This window comes from Hemitrygon akajei, chromosome 5 (genome assembly GCF_048418815.1).
Source record: "Hemitrygon akajei chromosome 5, sHemAka1.3, whole genome shotgun sequence".
NCBI classification, from domain to species: domain Eukaryota; kingdom Metazoa; phylum Chordata; class Chondrichthyes; order Myliobatiformes; family Dasyatidae; genus Hemitrygon; species Hemitrygon akajei.
Genome location: NC_133128.1, coordinates 115,554,005 through 115,576,445, shown reverse-complemented (window position 1 = coordinate 115,576,445; position 22,441 = coordinate 115,554,005). Strand labels below are relative to the sequence as shown.

The window sequence follows — 22,441 nt, the reverse complement described above, 5'->3', positions numbered from 1 at the left end:
GCGACACACACCAATCCCAATCTAACCCGTCTGATACCCAGCACAGTCAGAGTACACAGCGACACACACCAATCCCAATCTAACCCGTCTGATACCCAGCACAGTCAGAGTACACAGCGACACACACCAATCCCAATCTAACCCGTCTGATACCCAGCACAGTCAGAGTACACAGCGACACACACCAATCCCAATCTAACCCGTCTGATACCCAGCACAGTCAGAGTACACAGCGACTCACACCAATCCCAATCTAACCCGTCTGATACCCAGCACAGTCAGAGTACACAGCGACACACACCAATCCCAATCTAACCCGTCTGATACCCAGCACAGTCAGAGTACACAGCGACACACACCAATCCCAACCTAACCCAGCACAGTCTACCAGGTATACACCTCTGCACACCAACTCCAACCCAATACAGCATATCAGGCAGACACCTGCACATACGAATCCCAGCCCAAACCCAAATCCATCCCCAATCCAATAGCTAATGCATCATACTAAGGACACGTTTGTACACACGAATCCCATCCCCACACCTTCCCAATCCAGTACCAGCCCAACACACTCCGCCAGGTACACACCAATAGGTACCAACACAAACCCAGACCCAAAGCCAAAATTGATTCCACTTTGCACACCATACCTAACAGAGCTCAGAGCCCACATCCCCCATCACATTCTGTCATGGCATAAGAGGCCCATCCAGTCTGAGCTAGCTTGTAGTGCAACTCCCTATAACCAACTTCTCCAAGATCTGACCACTTGCCCACACGCCATGGAACAATTCACAGTGGCCAATTAAATTGCCAACGTCTTTGAGAAGTAGGAGGAAACCAAAGTACGTGGAGTTAGTCTTCACAGGTTGAACGTGCATGCTCCACATGAAGCGAGCCAGAGGTTGGGGCCAAAATGCAAGCCTCTCCCGTACCCAGCACACCCAAGCCACAGCCCACGTGATCCAGATTTCTACTCATCAATCCCCACCTTCCTCACCCATCCCACCTCTACCACAGCCGACCCATCACCTCCCACATCGTCCACTATCTGGCCTACAGAACATCGAGCAAAGACCATTGCAGCACAGTGCAGGCCTTTTGGTTTATGAAGTTCTGCTGTTTTACCTGCTTCAAAATCCTTCCCTCCCACCTAGCCCTACATTCTTCTATCACCATTTGCCTACCTAAGAGCCTCTTAAATGTCCCTAATGTATCTGCCTCTGACACCACCCCTGGCAGTGTTTTCCAAGCACCCATCACTCTGTGTAAAAAATAAAGCTTCAACTGACGTTCATCTAATCATCTTAAAATTATGTCCCTTTGTATACAGCAAAAACATAGGAATGGTTATGTCAGGGGTTCACTAACCCCTCGGTTAATGAAAGGGGTCAATGGCATAAAAAAGCTGGGAACCCCTGGGCTACTATATGTAATAAAACGATTATCTGCAGATGGTGGAAATGCAGAATAACACACACAAAGTGCTGGAGGAACTGCAAGACAGGTAGGACCTAAGGAGGGGAATAAAGAGTTGACATTTTGGGCCGAGACCCGTAATCAGCACTGACAGGAATTGGGCAGAAGTTGGAATAGGAAGGTGTGGGGGTGGTGGAAGGGGTGGGGAAGGACAAGTGGGCAGATGCTAGGTGAGGGAGAAGGTGGGTGGGTGGGGAGGGGGAATGAAGTGAGAAGCTGGGAGATGATAGGTAGAAAGGGTGAAGCTACAGGATTGCCGTGTGTTGATGCGTGGCCTTGCGGAAGCTTTTAGACAGAATCGTGAACGTGCAGAGAATGGGGGAATTGGATTACGTGCAGGCTGGAGTTTAGTATGGCATCGTGTTCAGCACAGACATGTTTGGCTGAAGGGCCAGTGTGGTACTGTCCCATATCTGAAAAAACACTGACTGGATAATTGATAACAACGGAGTCATTTTTCATTGGGAGCCTGGGGTTAGTTGACTGTGGGGAGGAGCAGGACTCCACAGCTCTCCCTAGCTGCTCGGAGATAAGCAGCTCCGGAACAGCACGTGGCTCATCGGCCCACCACCTAGTGACCGACTTCATGTCCTGAAAGAGGAGGGAGGTGAGGGGTGGCACAGGGGAGGGGGGATGGGTGGTGGCAGAGGGGAGAGGGGATAAGGGGTGGCAGAGGGGGAGGAGGGTTAGGGGTGGCAGGAGGGGAGGGGGGATAGGGGGTGGCAGAGGGGGAGGGGGATAGGGGTGGCAGAGGGGGAGGGGGATAGGGGTGGCAGAGGGGGAGGGGGATAGGGGTGGCAGAGGGGGAGGGGGATAGGGGTGGCAGAGGGGAGGGGGGATAGGGGTGGCAGAGGGGAGGGGGATAGGGGGTGGCAGGGGGGGATAGGGGTGGCAGAGGGGAGGGGGATAGGGGGTGGCAGGGGGGATAGGGGTGGCAGAGGGGAGGAGGGATAGGGGTGGCAGAGGGGAGGGGGGATAGGGGTGGCAGAGGGGAGGGGGATAGGGGGTGGCAGGGGGGGATAGGGGTGGCAGAGGGGAGGGGGATAGGGGGTGGCAGGGGGGATAGGGGTGGCAGAGGGGGAGGGGGATAGGGGTGGCAGAGGGAGGGGGGATAGGGGTGGCAGAGGAGGAGGGGGGATAGGGGGTGGCAGAGGAGGAGGGGGGATAGGGGGTGGCAGAGGGGGGATAGGGGTGGCAGAGGGGGTATAGGGGTGGCAGAGGGGAGGGGGATAGGGGTGGCAGAGGGGAGGGGATAGGGGTGGCAGAGGGGAGGGGGATAGAGGTGGCAGAGGGGGAGGGGATAGGGGGTGGCAGAGGGGGAGGGGGGATAGGGGTGGCAGAGGGGGAGGAAGGGAGGGGCGAGGAGAGAGGGATGGGAGTGAGGAGAGGGAAGGACAGGAAGTGAGGAAGGAGGGAGGGGAGTGAAGGACGAGGAAGGGTGGGGAGTGAGGAGAGGGGAATGACGGGTGTGGAAGGAGGGATGGGAAGGAGAGTGGGAGGGCAGATGAAGAGGGGAAGGACGGGGGATGTGGTGGGAGGGAGGGAGGAGAGGGAAGGGTGAGCCTGTCACCTGCACTAACTCTCTCCCCTTGGGAATGAACAGTACTCTACAACTGTGACATTGCTTGGTGATCCAGACCATCTCGTTTCCTGGGCGGATCTCTGGGCTCTCAGTCCAGATGTTCTCCCTCGGCCCAGATGCTCCCGTCTTGTTTCCAGCACTTTCTGTTAGGCTTCTGGATTCCTTCCTGTAACCTTCACCTTTCGGTCTGAAACATCCGAGTGTCCATTATAAACACTCGGTTCCGTCTGAAACCCCTCTGCCGGGTCCGTCTCCGCGGTGAAAATATCAACGGAATCAGCAAAATGATCGGTGTAATGATTCTGAATTCTAAGTTAATAACGTAGTCCTGATGTCCACGATGTTGTGATCTTCCTCTAACTGCAGACACACACACACACAGTTATAGAGTTCTCTCTCGCCGGGAGAACCCCCATTTCTACCGCGCACCATTTTCCCGTCTCTTACCTGGAGTCGTTTCTTCGCCCAGATTTTTTTCATGTTGTCAGAACTGAAGGGCCGCCGGTGTCGATTCTACTACCTAATAATTACGCATCAGCCTGGTGGTAGTCCGCTCTGCCTCCTGACTGGCAGTGACTCGACGGAGTTTAAAAAAAAACTCCTTTCTAATTTGCTCCTTCAGTCCATTTTGAGTGTGACTCAGTATGCGCCCGTCTCTACGTGCTTCACCGTGTCTGTGTGATCCCCCTATCGATGCACTTCCCTGCTCTCCGTGTTTGCGTTACTGTGAATCTCCGGAGGGAGCTTCATCTGTCTGATTGCCTGTCCATCTCGCTTGGCGTGTGTGTATGTGAGAGAGAGAGAGAGAGAGAGAGACTGCGTGTGGACTTGTATATGTGTTTGTGTGGGTGTTACTGTGTGTGTGGGTGGGTGTTAGTGTGTACGTCAGTGTGTGTGTGCGTCTGCCCCTGCTCGTGTGTGAGCGTGCGCGTCTATCCCACCCCCGTGTGTGTGTGTGTGTGACCCTTCCTGTGTGTTTGTAACTGCCTGTGTGTGTGTCTGTGCGCTTGTCCCTCGTGTGAGTGAGCGTCTGTCTGTCCCTGCCTCTGTGTGTCTGCCTGTCTAACTCTATATGTGTGTGTCTGCCTATGTGTCCTTTTCTCTGTGTGTCTGCCTATGTGTCCTTTTCTCTGTGTGTCTGTCCCTATATGTCTCTCTCTCTCTCTCTCTCTCTGCCTCTGTGTGTGTCTCTCTCTCTCTCTCTGCCTCTGTGTGTGTGCCTGTGCCGCTTGTCCTGGTTTGCAGCCTCCGTGCGGTTCGGCTCGGCTCTGTCTCCGGCTCGGAGGCCGGAGGTTCTCGGCTCGGAATCAACAAGGTGAATCCGTTCCGTGCGAACCCACCCCCCACCTTTCGCTCAGTCCGGTATGGACGATGCAGACACACAGGACCCCCTCACACCGCCGCCAAGGGCAGCCCGTCCCGTCACGGCCGCCCACTCTACCAGATTCCCCTTCACTGCTGACCCTCTGCGAGGCAATAAATTATACAGAGAGATCAATGCTGATGACGTCAAGCAGTCCCGAATCAATTTTCCAGTTGAAATAACCAGTGACTAGCCATTACACAGCTAAACACTGCCTCCTTAAAGCAACTCTCTCTCGTCTTTCTCCGTCTCTCTGCTTTCGCCTTCCTCCCGCACCCTTCCCTTCCCTCCCTTCGCTCTCTCTCCTTTTTTCTGCTTTCCCCTCCCTCCCTCTCTCCCCTCATCCTCTTCTCTCCTTCCTCCCACCTCTCTCTCTCTCTCCTAAACACACACACACCAATTTTTGCCCATAATCACAGCAAAACCTCCAGAGAATTTAGAGCGTACAACCAAAAATCATTCCACTCCTCTTTCTGAGCTATATCCTGGTAGACCAATGTCAGAGAACCCTCTTGTAAGACAGCACAGAAACAGGCTGGTCAGCCCAGCTGGTCACTCCGGCTTCCTCCCTGCTAGCCCCAGCTGCCCATGTTTGCCCTGTACCCCTCCAAGCCCTTCCCCTCCATCAAATGCCTCTCAAATGTTGCAATTGTACCTGCCTTGACCACTTCCTCAGTCCAGGTACTCGCTATCCTCTGTGTGAAGAACTCCCTCACAGGTCCCTATCAAACCTCTCTCCTTTTACCTTATAGCTGTGCCTTTAGTGTTGGGCTTTCCAACCCTGGGATAAAGACTACGATCAGCCACATTTTCATTACACCAGATGTTATTATAGACACCCTCATTCTCCTACGCTGCAGGGAACAAGGATCCAGTGTAACCAGCATCCCCCTAGAACTCAGATGTTAAGAGGCACAGAACGAGCGGTCAGCCAGAGACTTTTCCCCAGGGTGGGAATAACTAACGTGGGAGAGCATAACTTTTAAGGTGATTGGAAGAAAGTAAAGAGCACTCGAACATAAGAGCAAGGACGTAATTTTGAGGCTTTATAAGGCGTTGGTCAGACCACTCTTAGAGTATTATGAGCAGGTTAGACCCCTTATCTTAGAAAAGATGTACAGACATTGGAGAGGGTCCAGAGGAGGTTCACAAGAATGATTCCAGGAATGAAAGGGTTAATGTATGAGGAGCATCCGGTGGCTCTGGCCTCTGCTCGCTGGAGTTTCAAATAACGAGAGGGATCTTTTTGAAACCTATCAACTTCTAAAATGTCTAGAGAGTGGATGTGGAGAGGATGTTTCCTAATGTGAGTGAGTCTAGAAGCATCAGGCACAGTATCAGTTAAGAGGGACATCCATTTAGAACCGAGATGAGATGGGATTTCTTTAGCCAGTGGGCGGCGAATCTGTGAAATTCATTGCCACAGGCAGCTGTAGGGGACAAGTCATTGCGTATGTTTAAAGCAGAGATTGATCGGTTCTTGATTAATCAGTGTCAAAGGTTATGGGAAGAAGGCAGGAGAATGGGTTTGAGAGGGATAATAAATCAGCCATGATGGAATGGCAGAGTAGACTCGATGAACTGAATGGCCTAATACAGCTCCTGTGTCTTATGCTCGATGGTCTTATATGGAAGGTCAGAGGCTGCTCTTTCTTAAGAGGAGGAAGGCTGCTATTCCATGCAAGGCCAGGGGTGGCAGTAGAGGAGATACTGTAGGGATTCTTAAAGAGTCTTAGATAGGCACATGGATGACAGAAAAATAGAGGGCTATTTGGGAGGGAAGGATTAGGTTGATCTTGGCATAGGTTAAAAGATCACCACAATATCTTGTGGTTGCATGGATATCGCACAGATGTAGGCCTCTCAGCCAACCCAAATTGAGCCTGCATTTACGCTCCTGCAATGTTCCCACGTCCAAGTGTCACCATAATCCTCTGTTCTTTTCCTTTCTCGTGTACAGCCTCCCATCTACCGAATCAATACCCGTCACCTTCACCACTTCCTGTCGTGATGAACCCTACATTCTCCCCACTCTCAGGACGAAGAAGTTCCCTCTGAGTTCCTGTCAGAGTGAGATTATAGTGAGGACCTCTCGTTTCACTGCCCACTGAAAGGGACTCACTACCATTGTCAATTAGATGGATTCTGAAAATTCCACACTGTTCTGAAGCCTGAACAGAGAAATGTCATTTTTTTACAGAATTGACTACTGGGATACAGGTATGGTCCAATAGGTTACCCTCTACATGTTCAAATTATTGATTTGCATAATCAAACACCAATCACAATGCAGTAATATAGGTATTAATAACCAATAGTATCTCCATGTGCAAGGCCAATAATATTTCAGAATTAGTAAAGTACCTGACCAATAGTAAATGTCACTGTAGAATCCTTCATTTGCATTCATATCTCTTGTTAATGTGCCAAATGGCTGTGGTCCCCTTGCTGGTAAAGAGGAGCTATGCTCTTCAAAAACATTTCTTAGTCCTTTCTTGGCCTGATTAACTGAACACTATATGTCAACCATCGTCGTGTCGACTGACTGCACACTCTCTGTAAATTATTATCGTGTAGTCTGACTGCACACTCTCTGTAAATTATTATCGTGTAGACTGACTGCACACGCTCTGTAAATTATTATCATGTAGTTTGACTGCACACTCTCTGTAAATTATTATCGTGTAGTCTGACTGCACACTCTCTGTAAATTATTATCGTGTAGTCTGACTGCACACTCTCTGTAAATTATTATCGTGTAGTCTGACTGCACACTCTCTGTAAATTATTATCGTGTAGACTGACTGCACACTCTCTGTAAATTATTATCGTGTAGACTGACTGCACACTCTCTGTAAGTTATTATCATGTAGTTTGACTGCACACTCTCTGTAAATTATTATCGTGTAGTCTGACTGCACACTCTCTGTAAATTATTATCGTGTAGACTGACTGCACACTCTCTGTAAGTTATTATCATGTAGTTTGACTGCACACTCTCTGTAAATTATTATCATGTAGTCTGAGTGCACACTCTCTGTAAGTTATTATCGTAGAAACATAGAAAAATAGGTGCAGGAGTAGGACATTCGGCCCTTCGAGCCTGCACTGCCATTCAGTAAGATCATGGCTGATCATCTAACTCAGAACCCTGTACCTGCTTTCTCTCCATACCCCCTGATTCCTTTAGCCACAAGGGCCATATCTAACTTCCTCTTAAATATAGCCAATGAACAGGCCTCAACTGTTTCCTGTGGCAGAGAATTCCACAGATTCACCACTCTCTGTGTGAAGAAGTTTCTCCTTATCTCGGTCCCAAAAGGCTTCCCCATTATCCTTAAACTGTGACCCCTCGTTCTGGACTTCCCCAATATCGGGAACAATCTTCCTGCATCTAGCCTGTCTAATCCCTTTAGAATCTTATACGTTTCAATAAGATCCCCTCTAAATCTTCTAAATTCCAGTGAGTATAAGCCCAGTCGATCCAGTCTTTCTTCATATGAAAGTCCTGCCATCCCAGGAATCAATCTGGTGAACCTTCCCTGTACTCCCTCTATGGCAAGAATGTCTTTCCTCAGATTAGGGGACCAAAACTGCACACAATATTCTAGGTGCGGTCTCACCAAGGCCTTGCACAACTGCAGTAGAACCTCCCTGCTCCTGTACTCAAATCCTTTTGCTATGAATGCCAACATACCATTTGCCTTTTTCACTGCCTGCTGTACCTGCATGCCCACCTTCAATGAATGCTGTACAGTGACACCCAGGTCTCGTTGCAATTGTGTAGTCTGACTGCACACTCGCTGTAAATTTTTATCGTGTAGTTTGACTGCACACTCTCTGTAAGTTATTATCATGTAGTTTGACTGCACACTCTCTGTAAATTATTATCGTGTAGTTTGACTGCACACTCTCTCTAAATTATTATCGTGTAGTCTGACTGCACACTCGCTGTAAATTTTTATCGTGTAGTTTGACTGCACACTCTCTGTAAGTTATTATCATGTAGTTTGACTGCACACTCTGTAAATTATTATCGTGTAGTTTGACTGCACACTCTCTGTAAATTATTATCGTGTAGTCTGACTGCACACTCTCTGTAAATAATTATCGTGTAGTTTGACTGCACACTCTCTGTAAATTATTATCGTGTAGTTTGACTGCACACTCTCTGTAAATTATTATCATGTAGTATGACTGTACACTCTCTGTAAATTATTATCGTGTAGTCTGACTGCACACTCTCTGTGAATAATTATCGTGTAGTCTGACTGCACACTCTCTGTAAATTATTATCGTGTAGTCTGACTGTACACTCTCTGTAAATTATTATCGTGTAGACTGCACACTCTCTGTAAATTATTATCGTGTAGACTGACTGCACACACTCTGTAAATTATTATCGTGTAGACTGCACACTCTCTGTAAATAATTATTGTGTAGTCTGACTGCACACTCTCTGTAAATTATTATCGTGTAGTCTGACTGTACACTCTCTGTAAATTATTATCGTGTAGACTGACTGCACACTCTCTGTAAGTTATTATCGTGTAGTTTGACTGCACACTCTCTGTAAATTATTATCGTGTAGTTTGACTGCACACTCTCTGTAAATTATTATCGTGTAGTCTGACTGTACACTCTCTGTAAATTATTATCGTGTAGACTGACTGCACACTCTCTGTAAGTTATTATCGTGTAGTTTGACTGCACACTCTCTGTAAATTATAATCGTGTAGACTGACTGCACACGCTCTGTAAATTATTATCGTGTAGTTTGACTGCACACTCTCTGTAAATTATTATCGTGTAGTCTGACTGTACACTCTCTGTAAATTATTATCGTGTAGACTGACTGCACACTCTCTGTAAGTTATTATCGTGTAGTTTGACTGCACACTCTCTGTAAATTATTATCGTGTAGACTGACTGCACACGCTCTGTAAATTATTATCGTGTAGACTGACTGCACTCTCTGTAAGTTATTATCGTGTAGACTGACTGCACACACTCTGTAAATTATTATCGTGTAGACTGCACACTCTCTGTAAATAATTATCGTGTAGACTGCACACTCTCTGTAAATTATTATCATGTAGTCTGACTGCACACTCTCTGTAAATTATTATCGTGTAGACTGACTGCACACTCTCTGTAAATTATTATCGTGTAGACTGACTGCACACTCTCTGTAAATTATTATCGTGTAGACTGCACACTCTCTGTAAATTATTATCGTGTAGTCTGACTGCACACTCTCTGTAAATTATTATCGTGTAGTCTGACTGCACACTCTCTGTAAATTATTATCGTGTAGTCTGACTGCACACTCTCTGTAAATTATTATCGTGTAGACTGACTGCACACTCTCTGTAAATTATTATCGTGTAGACTGACTGCACACTCTCTGTAAGTTATTATCATGTAGTTTGACTGCACACTCTCTGTAAATTATTATCGTGTAGTCTGACTGCACACTCTCTGTAAATTATTATCGTGTAGACTGACTGCACACTCTCTGTAAGTTATTATCATGTAGTTTGACTGCACACTCTCTGTAAATTATTATCATGTAGTCTGAGTGCACACTCTCTGTAAGTTATTATCGTAGAAACATAGAAAAATAGGTGCAGGAGTAGGACATTCGGCCCTTCGAGCCTGCACTGCCATTCAGTAAGATCATGGCTGATCATCTAACTCAGAACCCTGTACCTGCTTTCTCTCCATACCCCCTGATTCCTTTAGCCACAAGGGCCATATCTAACTTCCTCTTAAATATAGCCAATGAACAGGCCTCAACTGTTTCCTGTGGCAGAGAATTCCACAGATTCACCACTCTCTGTGTGAAGAAGTTTCTCCTTATCTCGGTCCCAAAAGGCTTCCCCATTATCCTTAAACTGTGACCCCTCGTTCTGGACTTCCCCAATATCGGGAACAATCTTCCTGCATCTAGCCTGTCTAATCCCTTTAGAATCTTATACGTTTCAATAAGATCCCCTCTAAATCTTCTAAATTCCAGTGAGTATAAGCCCAGTCGATCCAGTCTTTCTTCATATGAAAGTCCTGCCATCCCAGGAATCAATCTGGTGAACCTTCCCTGTACTCCCTCTATGGCAAGAATGTCTTTCCTCAGATTAGGGGACCAAAACTGCACACAATATTCTAGGTGCGGTCTCACCAAGGCCTTGCACAACTGCAGTAGAACCTCCCTGCTCCTGTACTCAAATCCTTTTGCTATGAATGCCAACATACCATTTGCCTTTTTCACTGCCTGCTGTACCTGCATGCCCACCTTCAATGAATGCTGTACAGTGACACCCAGGTCTCGTTGCAATTGTGTAGTCTGACTGCACACTCGCTGTAAATTTTTATCGTGTAGTTTGACTGCACACTCTCTGTAAGTTATTATCATGTAGTTTGACTGCACACTCTCTGTAAATTATTATCGTGTAGTTTGACTGCACACTCTCTCTAAATTATTATCGTGTAGTCTGACTGCACACTCGCTGTAAATTTTTATCGTGTAGTTTGACTGCACACTCTCTGTAAGTTATTATCATGTAGTTTGACTGCACACTCTGTAAATTATTATCGTGTAGTTTGACTGCACACTCTCTGTAAATTATTATCGTGTAGTCTGACTGCACACTCTCTGTAAATAATTATCGTGTAGTTTGACTGCACACTCTCTGTAAATTATTATCGTGTAGTTTGACTGCACACTCTCTGTAAATTATTATCATGTAGTATGACTGTACACTCTCTGTAAATTATTATCGTGTAGTCTGACTGCACACTCTCTGTGAATAATTATCGTGTAGTCTGACTGCACACTCTCTGTAAATTATTATCGTGTAGTCTGACTGTACACTCTCTGTAAATTATTATCGTGTAGACTGCACACTCTCTGTAAATTATTATCGTGTAGACTGACTGCACACACTCTGTAAATTATTATCGTGTAGACTGCACACTCTCTGTAAATAATTATTGTGTAGTCTGACTGCACACTCTCTGTAAATTATTATCGTGTAGTCTGACTGTACACTCTCTGTAAATTATTATCGTGTAGACTGACTGCACACTCTCTGTAAGTTATTATCGTGTAGTTTGACTGCACACTCTCTGTAAATTATTATCGTGTAGTTTGACTGCACACTCTCTGTAAATTATTATCGTGTAGTCTGACTGTACACTCTCTGTAAATTATTATCGTGTAGACTGACTGCACACTCTCTGTAAGTTATTATCGTGTAGTTTGACTGCACACTCTCTGTAAATTATAATCGTGTAGACTGACTGCACACGCTCTGTAAATTATTATCGTGTAGTTTGACTGCACACTCTCTGTAAATTATTATCGTGTAGTCTGACTGTACACTCTCTGTAAATTATTATCGTGTAGACTGACTGCACACTCTCTGTAAGTTATTATCGTGTAGTTTGACTGCACACTCTCTGTAAATTATTATCGTGTAGACTGACTGCACACGCTCTGTAAATTATTATCGTGTAGACTGACTGCACTCTCTGTAAGTTATTATCGTGTAGACTGACTGCACACACTCTGTAAATTATTATCGTGTAGACTGCACACTCTCTGTAAATAATTATCGTGTAGACTGCACACTCTCTGTAAATTATTATCATGTAGTCTGACTGCACACTCTCTGTAAATTATTATCGTGTAGACTGACTGCACACTCTCTGTAAATTATTATCGTGTAGACTGACTGCACACTCTCTGTAAATTATTATCGTGTAGACTGCACACTCTCTGTAAATTATTATCATGTAGTCTGACTGCACACTCTCTGTAAATTATTATCGTGTAGTCTGAGTGCACACTCCCTGTAAATTATTATCGTGTAGTCTGACTGTACACTCTCTGTAAATTATTATCGTGTAGACTGACTGCACTCTCTGTAAGTTATTATCGTGTAGTTTGACTGCACACTCTCTGTAAATTATTATCGTGTAGTTTGACTGCACACTCTCTGTAAATTATTATCGTGTAGTTTGACTGCACACTCTCTGTAAATTATTTTCGTGTAGACTGACTGCACACGCTCTGTAAATTATTATCGTGTAGTCTGACTGCACACTCTCTGTAAATTATTATCGTGTAGTCTGACTGCACACTCTCTGTAAATTATTATCATGTAGTCTGACTGCACACTCTCTGTAAATAATTATCGTGTAGACTGCACACTCTCTGTAAATTATTATCATGTAGTCTGACTGCACACTCTCTGTAAATTATTATCGTGTAGACTGACTGCACACTCTCTGTAAATTATTATCGTGTAGACTGACTGCACACTCTCTGTAAATTATTATCGTGTAGACTGCACACTCTCTGTAAATTATTATCATGTAGTCTGACTGCACACTCTCTGTAAATTATTATCGTGTAGTCTGAGTGCACACTCCCTGTAAATTATTATCGTGTAGTCTGACTGTACACTCTCTGTAAATTATTATCGTGTAGACTGACTGCACTCTCTGTAAGTTATTATCGTGTAGTTTGACTGCACACTCTCTGTAAATTATTATCGTGTAGTTTGACTGCACACTCTCTGTAAATTATTATCGTGTAGTTTGACTGCACACTCTCTGTAAATTATTTTCGTGTAGACTGACTGCACACGCTCTGTAAATTATTATCGTGTAGTCTGACTGCACACTCTCTGTAAATTATTATCGTGTAGTCTGACTGCACACTCTCTGTAAATTATTATCGTGTAGTTTGACTGCACACTCTCTGTAAATTATTATCGTGTAGTTTGACTGCACACTCTCTGTAAATTATTTTCGTGTAGACTGACTGCACACGCTCTGTAAATTATTATCGTGTAGTCTGACTGCACACTCTCTGTAAATTATTATCGTGTAGTCTGAGTGCACACTCCCTGTAAATTATTATCGTGTAGTCTGACTGTACACTCTCTGTAAATTATTATCGTGTAGACTGACTGCACTCTCTGTAAGTTATTATCGTGTAGTTTGACTGCACACTCTCTGTAAATTATTATCGTGTAGTTTGACTGCACACTCTCTGTAAATTATTATCGTGTAGTTTGACTGCACACTCTCTGTAAATTATTTTCGTGTAGACTGACTGCACACGCTCTGTAAATTATTATCGTGTAGTATGACTGCACACTCTCTGTAAATTATTTTCGTGTAGACTGACTGCACACGCTCTGTAAATTATTATCGTGTAGACTGACTGCACTCTCTGTAAGTTATTATCGTGTAGACTGACTGCACACACTCTGTAAATTATTATCGTGTAGACTGACTGCACACTCTCTGTAAGTTATTATCGTGTAGTTTGACTGCACACTCTCTGTAAATTATTATCGTGTAGTTTGACTGCACACTCTCTGTAAATTATTATCGTGTAGACTGACTGCACACGCTCTGTAAATTATTATCGTGTAGACTGACTGCACTCTCTGTAAGTTATTATCGTGTAGTTTGACTGCACACACTCTGTAAATTATTATCGTGTAGTTTGACTGCACACTCTCTGTAAATTATTATCGTGTAGACTGACTGCACACGCTCTGTAAATTATTATCGTGTAGACTGCACACTCTCTGTAAATAATTATCGTGTAGACTGCACACTCTGTAAATTATTATCGTGTAGTTTGACTGCACACTCTCTGTAAATTATTATCGTGTAGTCTGACTGTACACTCTCTGTAAATTATTATCGTGTAGACTGCACACTCTCTGTAAATAATTATCATGTAGTCTGACTGCACACTCTCTGTAAATAATTATCATGTAGACTGACTGCACACTCTCTGTAAATTATTATCGTGTAGACTGCACACTCTCTGTAAATAATTATCATGTAGTCTGACTGCACACTCTCTGTAAATAATTATCATGTAGACTGACTGCACACTCTCTGTAAATTATTATCGTGTAGACTGCACACTCTCTGTAAATAATTATCATGTAGTCTGACTGCACACTCTCTGTAAATAATTATCATGTAGACTGACTGCACACTCTCTGTAAATTATTATCGTGTAGACTGCACACTCTCTGTAAATAATTATCATGTAGTCTGACTGCACACTCTCTGTAAATAATTATCATGTAGACTGACTGCACACTCTCTGTAAATTATTATCGTGTAGTTTGACTGCACACTCTCTGTAAATTATTATCGTGTAGACTGCACACTCTCTGTAAATTATTATCATGTAGTCTGACTGCACACTCTCTGTAAATAATTATCATGTAGACTGACTGCACACTCTCTGTAAATTATTATCGTGTAGTTTGACTGCACACTCTCTGTAAATTATTATCGTGTAGACTGCACACTCTCTGTAAATTATTATCATGTAGTCTGACTGCACACTCTCTGTAAATTATTATCGTGTAGTTTGACTGCACACACTGTAAATTATTATCGTGTAGTCTGAGTGCACACTCTCTGTAAATTATTATCGTGTAGTCTGACTGCACACTCTCTGTAAATTATTATCGTGTAGACTGACTGCACACTCTCTGTAAATAATTATCATGTAGTCTGACTGCACACTCTCTGTAAATAATTATCATGTAGACTGACTGCACACTCTCTGTAAATTATTATCGTGTAGTTTGACTGCACACTCTCTGTAAATTATTATCGTGTAGACTGACTGCACACTCTCTGTAAATAATTATCATGTAGACTGACTGCACACTCTCTGTAAATTATTATCGTGTAGTTTGACTGCACACTCTCTGTAAATTATTATCGTGTAGACTGCACACTCTCTGTAAATTATTATCGTGTAGTTTGACTGCACGCTCTGTAAATTATTATCGTGTAGACTGACTGCACACTCTCTGTAAGTTATTATCGTGTAGTTTGACTGCACACACTGTAAATTATTATCATGTAGTCTGACTGCACACACTCTGTAAGTTATTATCATGTAGACTGCACACTCTCTGTAAATTATTATCGTGTAGACTGACTCCACACACTGTAAATTATTATCATGTAGTCTGACTGCACACTCTCTATAAATTATTATCGTGTAGACTGACTGCACACGCTCTGTAAATTATTATCGTGTAGTTTGACTGCACACTCTGTAAATTATTATCGTGTAGACTGACTGCACACACTGTAAATTATTATCATGTAGTCTGACTGCACACTCTCTATAAATTATTATCGTGTAGACTGACTCCACACACTGTAAATTATTATCATGTAGTCTGACTGCACACTCTCTATAAATTATTATCGTGTAGACTGACTGCACACGCTCTGTAAATTATTATCGTGTAGTTTGACTGCACACTCTGTAAATTATTATCGTGTAGACTGACTGCACACTCTCTGTAAATTATTATCGTGTAGTTTGACTGCACACTCTCTGTAAATTATTATCGTGTAGTTTGACTGCACACTCTCTGTAAGTTATTATCGTGTAGACTGACTGCACACTCTCTGTAAATTATTATCGTGTAGACTGACTGCACACACTCTGTAAATTATTATCGTGTAGTTTGACTGCACACTCTCTGTAAATTATTATTGTGTAGTCTGACTGCACACTCTCTGTAAATTATTATCGTGTAGTTTGACAGCACACTCTCTGTAAATTATTATTGTGTAGACTGACTACACACACTCTAAATTATTATCGCGTAGTTTGACTGCACACACTCTGTGTGGACTGACTACACACTCTCTGTGTGGACAGACTACACACTCTCTGTGTGGACTGACTACACTCTCTGTGTGGACTGATTACACTCTCTGTGTGGACTGACTACACACTCTCTGTGTGGACTGACTACACACTCTCTGTGTAGACTGACTACACACTCTCTGTGTGGACTGAATACACACTGTGTGTACAGACTGCACTCTCTGTGTGGACAGATTACACACTGTCTGTGTGTGGACTGACTACACTCTCTGTATGGACGGACTACACACTCTCTGTGTGGACTGATTACACTATCTGTGTGTGGACTGACTACACACTCTCTGTGTGGACAGTTTACACACTCTCTGTGTGGACTGGCTACACTCTCTGTGTGGACTGACTGCACACTCTCTGTGTGGACTGACTACACTCTCTGTGTGGACTGACTACACTCTCTGTGTGGACTGACTACACACTCTCTGTGTGGACTGACTACACACTCTCTGTGTGGACTGACTACACTCTCTGTGTGGACTGACTACACACTCTCTGTGTGGACTGACTACACTCTCTGTGTGGACTGACTACACTCTCTGTGTGGACTGACTACACACTCTCTGTGTGGACTGACTACACTCTCTGTGTGGACTGACTACACTCTCTGTGTGGACTGACTACACACTCTCTGTGTGGACTGACTACACTCTCTGTGTGGACTGACTACACACTCTCTGTGTGGACTGACTACACTCTCTGTGTGGACTGACTACACTCTCTGTGTGGACTGACTACACACTCTCTGTGTGGACTGACTACACTCTCTGTGTGGACTGACTACACACTCTCTGTGTGGACTGACTACACTCTCTGTGTGGACTGACTACACACTCTCTGTGTGGACTGACTACACACTCTCTATGAGGTGTGACTACACACTCTCTGTGTGGACTGACTACACTCTCTGTGTGGACTGATTACACTCTCTGTGTGGACTGACTACACTCTCTGTGTGGATTGACTACACACTCTCTATGTGGTGTGACTACACACTCTCTGTGTGGACTGATTACACTCTCTGTGTGGACTGACTACACACTCTCTGTGTGGTGTGACTACACACTCTCTGTGTGGACTGACTACACACTCTGTATGGACGGACTACACACTCTCTGTGTGTGGACTGACTACACACTCTCTGTGTGGACTGGCTACACTCTCTGTGTGGACTGACTGCACACTCTCTGTGTGGACTGACTACACACTCTCTGTGTGGACTGACTACACTCTCTGTGTGGACTGACTACACTCTCTGTGTGGACTGATTACACTCTCCGTGTGGACTGACTACACACTCTCTGTGTGGACTGACTACACTCTCTGTGTGGACTGACTACACACTCTCTGTGTGGACTGACTACACTCTCTGTGTGGACTGACTACACACTCTCTGTGTGGACTGACTACACTCTCTGTGTGGACTGACTACACTCTCTGTGTGGACTGATTACACTCTCCGTGTGGACTGACTACACACTCTCTGTGTGGACTGACTACACTCTCTGTGTGGACTGACTACACTCTCTCCATGTGGACAGACTACACACTCTCTGTGTGGACAGACTACACACTCTCTGTGTGGACTGACTACACTCTCTGTGTGGACTGACTACACACTCTCTGTGTGGACTGACTACACTCTCCGTGTGGACTGACTACACACTCTCTGTGTGGACTGACTACACTCTCTGTGTGGACTGATTACACTCTCTGTGTGGACTGACTACACTCTCTGTGTGGATTGACTACACACTCTCTATGTGGTGTGACTACACACTCTCTGTGTGGACTGATTACACTCTCTGTGTGGACTGACTACACACTCTCTGTGTGGTGTGACTACACACTCTCTGTGTGGACTGACTACACACTCTGTATGGACGGACTACACACTCTCTGTGTGGACTGGCTACACTCTCTGTGTGGACTGACTGCACACTCTCTGTGTGGACTGACTACACACTCTCTGTGTGGACTGACTACACACTCTCTGTGTGTGGACTGACTACACACTCTCTGTGTGGACTGGCTACACTCTCTGTGTGGACTGACTACACTCTCTGTGTGGACTGGCTACACTCTCTGTGTGGACTGATTACACTCTCTGTGTGGACTGACTACACTCTCTGTGTGGACTGATTACACTCTCCGTGTGGACTGACTACACACTCTCTGTGTGGACTGACTACACACTCTCTGTGTGGACTGACTACACTCTCTGTGTGGACTGACTACACTCTCTGTGTGGACTGATTACACTCTCTGTGTGGACTGGCTACACACTCTCTGTGTGGACTGACTACACACTCTCTGTGTGGACAGTTTACACACTCTCTGTGTAGACTGACTACACACTCTCTGTGTGGACTGAATACACACTGTGTGTACAGACTACACTCTCTGTGTGGACAGATTACACACTGTCTGTGTGTGGACTGACTACACTCTCTGTATGGACGGACTACACACTCTCTGTGTGGACTGATTACACTATCTGTGTGTGGACTGACTACACACTCTCTGTGTGGACTGACTACACTCTCCGTGTGGACTGACTACACACTCTCCGTGTGGACTGACTACACACTCTCCGTGTGGACTGACTACACTCTCTGTGTGGACTGACTACACACTCTCTGTGTGGACTGACTACACTCTCTGTGTGGACTGATTACACTCTCTGTGTGGACTGACTACACACTCTCCGTGTGGACTGACTACACTCTCTGTGTGGACTGACTACACTCTCCGTGTGGACTGACTACACACTCTCTGTGTGGACTGACTACACTCTCTGTGTGGACTGACTACACACTCTCTGTGTGGACTGACTACACTCTCCGTGTGGACTGACTGCACACTCTCTGTGTGGACTGATTACACTGTGTGGACTGACTACACACTCTCTGTGTGGACTGACTACACTCTCCGTGTGGACTGACTACACACTCTCTGTGTGGTGTTACTACACACTCTCTGTGTGGACTGACTACACTCTCTGTGTGGACTGACTACACACTCTCTGTGTGGACTGACTACACTCTCTGTGTGGACTGACTACACACTCTCTGTGTGGACTGACTACACTCTCTGTGTGGACTGACTACACACTCTCTGTGTGGACTGACTACACACTCTCTATGTGGTGTGACTACACACTCTCTGTGTGGACTGACTACACTCTCTGTGTGGACTGATTACACTCTCCGTGTGGACTGACTACACACTCTCTGTGTGGACTGACTACACTCTCTGTGTGGACTGACTACACTCTCTCCATGTGGACAGACTACACACTCTCTGTGTGGACAGACTACACACTCTCTGTGTGGACTGACTACACTCTCTGTGTGGACTGACTACACACTCTCTGTGTGGACTGACTACACTCTCCGTGTGGACTGACTACACACTCTCTGTGTGGACTGACTACACTCTCTGTGTGGACTGATTACACTCTCTGTGTGGACTGACTACACTCTCTGCGTGGATTGACTACACACTCTCTATGTGGTGTGACTACACACTCTCTGTGTGGACTGATTACACTCTCTGTGTGGACTGACTACACACTCTCTGTGTGGTGTGACTACACACTCTCTGTGTGGACTGACTACACACTCTGTATGGACGGACTACACACTCTCTGTGTGGACTGGCTACACTCTCTGTGTGGACTGACTGCACACTCTCTGTGTGGACTGACTACACACTCTCTGTGTGGACTGACTACACACTCTCTGTGTGTGGACTGACTACACACTCTCTGTGTGGACTGGCTACACTCTCTGTGTGGACTGACTGCACACTCTGTGTGTGGACTGACTACACACTCTCTGTGTGGACTGACTACACACTCTCTGTGTGGACTGACTACACTCTCTGTGTGGACTGATTACACTCTCCGTGTGGACTGACTACACACTCTCTGTGTGGACTGACTACACACTCTCTGTGTGGACTGACTACACTCTCTGTGTGGACTGACTACACTCTCTGTGTGGACTGATTACACTCTCCGTGTGGACTGACTACACACTCTCTGTGTGGACTGACTACACTCTCTGTGTGGACTGACTACACTCTCTCCATGTGGACAGACTACACACTCTCTGTGTGGACAGACTACACACTCTCTGTGTGGACTGACTACACTCTCTGTGTGGACTGACTACACACTCTCTGTGTGGACTGACTACACTCTCCGTGTGGACTGACTACACACTCTCTGTGTGGACTGATTACACACTCTCTGTGTGGACTGATTACACTCTCTGTGTGGACTGATTACACTCTCTGTGTGGACTGATTACACACTCTCTGTGTGGACAGACTACACACTCTCTGTGTGGACTGACTACACTCTCTGTGTGGACTGATTACACACTCTCTGTGTGGACTGACTACACTCTCTGTGTGGACTGACTACACTCTCTGTGTGGACTGACTACACACTCTGTGTGGACTGACTACACTCTCTGTGTGGACTGATTACACTCTCTGTGTGGACTGGCTACACACTCTCTGTGTGGACTGACTACACTCTCTGTGTGGACTGACTACACTCTCTGTGTGGACTGATTACACTCTCTGTGTGGACTGGCTACACACTCTCTGTGTGGACTGACTACACACTCTCTGTGTGGACAGTTTACACACTCTCTGTGTAGACTGACTACACACTCTCTGTGTGGACTGAATACACACTGTGTGTACAGACTACACTCTCTGTGTGGACAGATTACACACTGTCTGTGTGTGGACTGACTACACTCTCTGTATGGACGGACTACACACTCTCTGTGTGGACTGATTACACTATCTGTGTGTGGACTGACTACACACTCTCTGTGTGGACTGACTACACTCTCCGTGTGGACTGACTACACACTCTCCGTGTGGACTGACTACACACTCTCCGTGTGGACTGACTACACTCTCTGTGTGGACTGACTACACACTCTCTGTGTGGACTGACTACACTCTCTGTGTGGACTGATTACACTCTCTGTGTGGACTGACTACACACTCTCCGTGTGGACTGACTACACTCTCTGTGTGGACTGACTACACTCTCCGTGTGGACTGACTACACACTCTCTGTGTGGACTGACTACACTCTCTGTGTGGACTGACTACACACTCTCTGTGTGGACTGACTACACTCTCCGTGTGGACTGACTGCACACTCTCTGTGTGGACTGATTACACTGTGTGGACTGACTACACACTCTCTGTGTGGACTGACTACACTCTCCGTGTGGACTGACTACACACTCTCTGTGTGGTGTTACTACACACTCTCTGTGTGGACTGACTACACTCTCTGTGTGGACTGACTACACACTCTCTGTGTGGACTGACTACACTCTCTGTGTGGACTGACTACACACTCTCTGTGTGGACTGACTACACTCTCTGTGTGGACTGACTACACACTCTCTGTGTGGACTGACTACACACTCTCTATGTGGTGTGACTACACACTCTCTGTGTGGACTGACTACACTCTCTGTGTGGACTGATTACACTCTCCGTGTGGACTGACTACACACTCTCTGTGTGGACTGACTACACTCTCTGTGTGGACTGACTACACTCTCTCCATGTGGACAGACTACACACTCTCTGTGTGGACAGACTACACACTCTCTGTGTGGACTGACTACACTCTCTGTGTGGACTGACTACACACTCTCTGTGTGGACTGACTACACTCTCCGTGTGGACTGACTACACACTCTCTGTGTGGACTGACTACACTCTCTGTGTGGACTGATTACACTCTCTGTGTGGACTGACTACACTCTCTGCGTGGATTGACTACACACTCTCTATGTGGTGTGACTACACACTCTCTGTGTGGACTGATTACACTCTCTGTGTGGACTGACTACACACTCTCTGTGTGGTGTGACTACACACTCTCTGTGTGGACTGACTACACACTCTGTATGGACGGACTACACACTCTCTGTGTGGACTGGCTACACTCTCTGTGTGGACTGACTGCACACTCTCTGTGTGGACTGACTACACACTCTCTGTGTGGACTGACTACACACTCTCTGTGTGTGGACTGACTACACACTCTCTGTGTGGACTGGCTACACTCTCTGTGTGGACTGACTGCACACTCTCTGTGTGGACTGACTACACACTCTCTGTGTGGACTGACTACACACTCTCTGTGTGGACTGACTACACTCTCTGTGTGGACTGATTACACTCTCCGTGTGGACTGACTACACACTCTCTGTGTGGACTGACTACACAC

General features: G+C 45.6%; 1 protein-coding gene across 10 annotated transcripts in view; it reads right to left on the bottom strand.

Annotated features, from left to right (window-relative positions):
* The window catches only part of spega (striated muscle enriched protein kinase a), a 705,926-nt gene that overhangs the window by 590,078 nt on the left and 93,407 nt on the right, over positions 1 to 22,441 (bottom strand). Inside the window, exon 1 of one of the 10 annotated variants that reach the window (XM_073046258.1) lies at positions 3,512 to 4,097. The exons of 8 other annotated variants lie outside the window; for them this stretch is intronic. In XM_073046258.1, coding sequence (XP_072902359.1) covers positions 3,512 to 3,544 — 33 coding nt within the window. In that variant the 5' untranslated portion in view covers positions 3,545 to 4,097. Of the gene's footprint in view, positions 1 to 3,511; positions 4,098 to 22,441 lie in introns of those variants that run through there. One more of the 10 variants, XM_073046264.1, reaches the window with a different exon arrangement.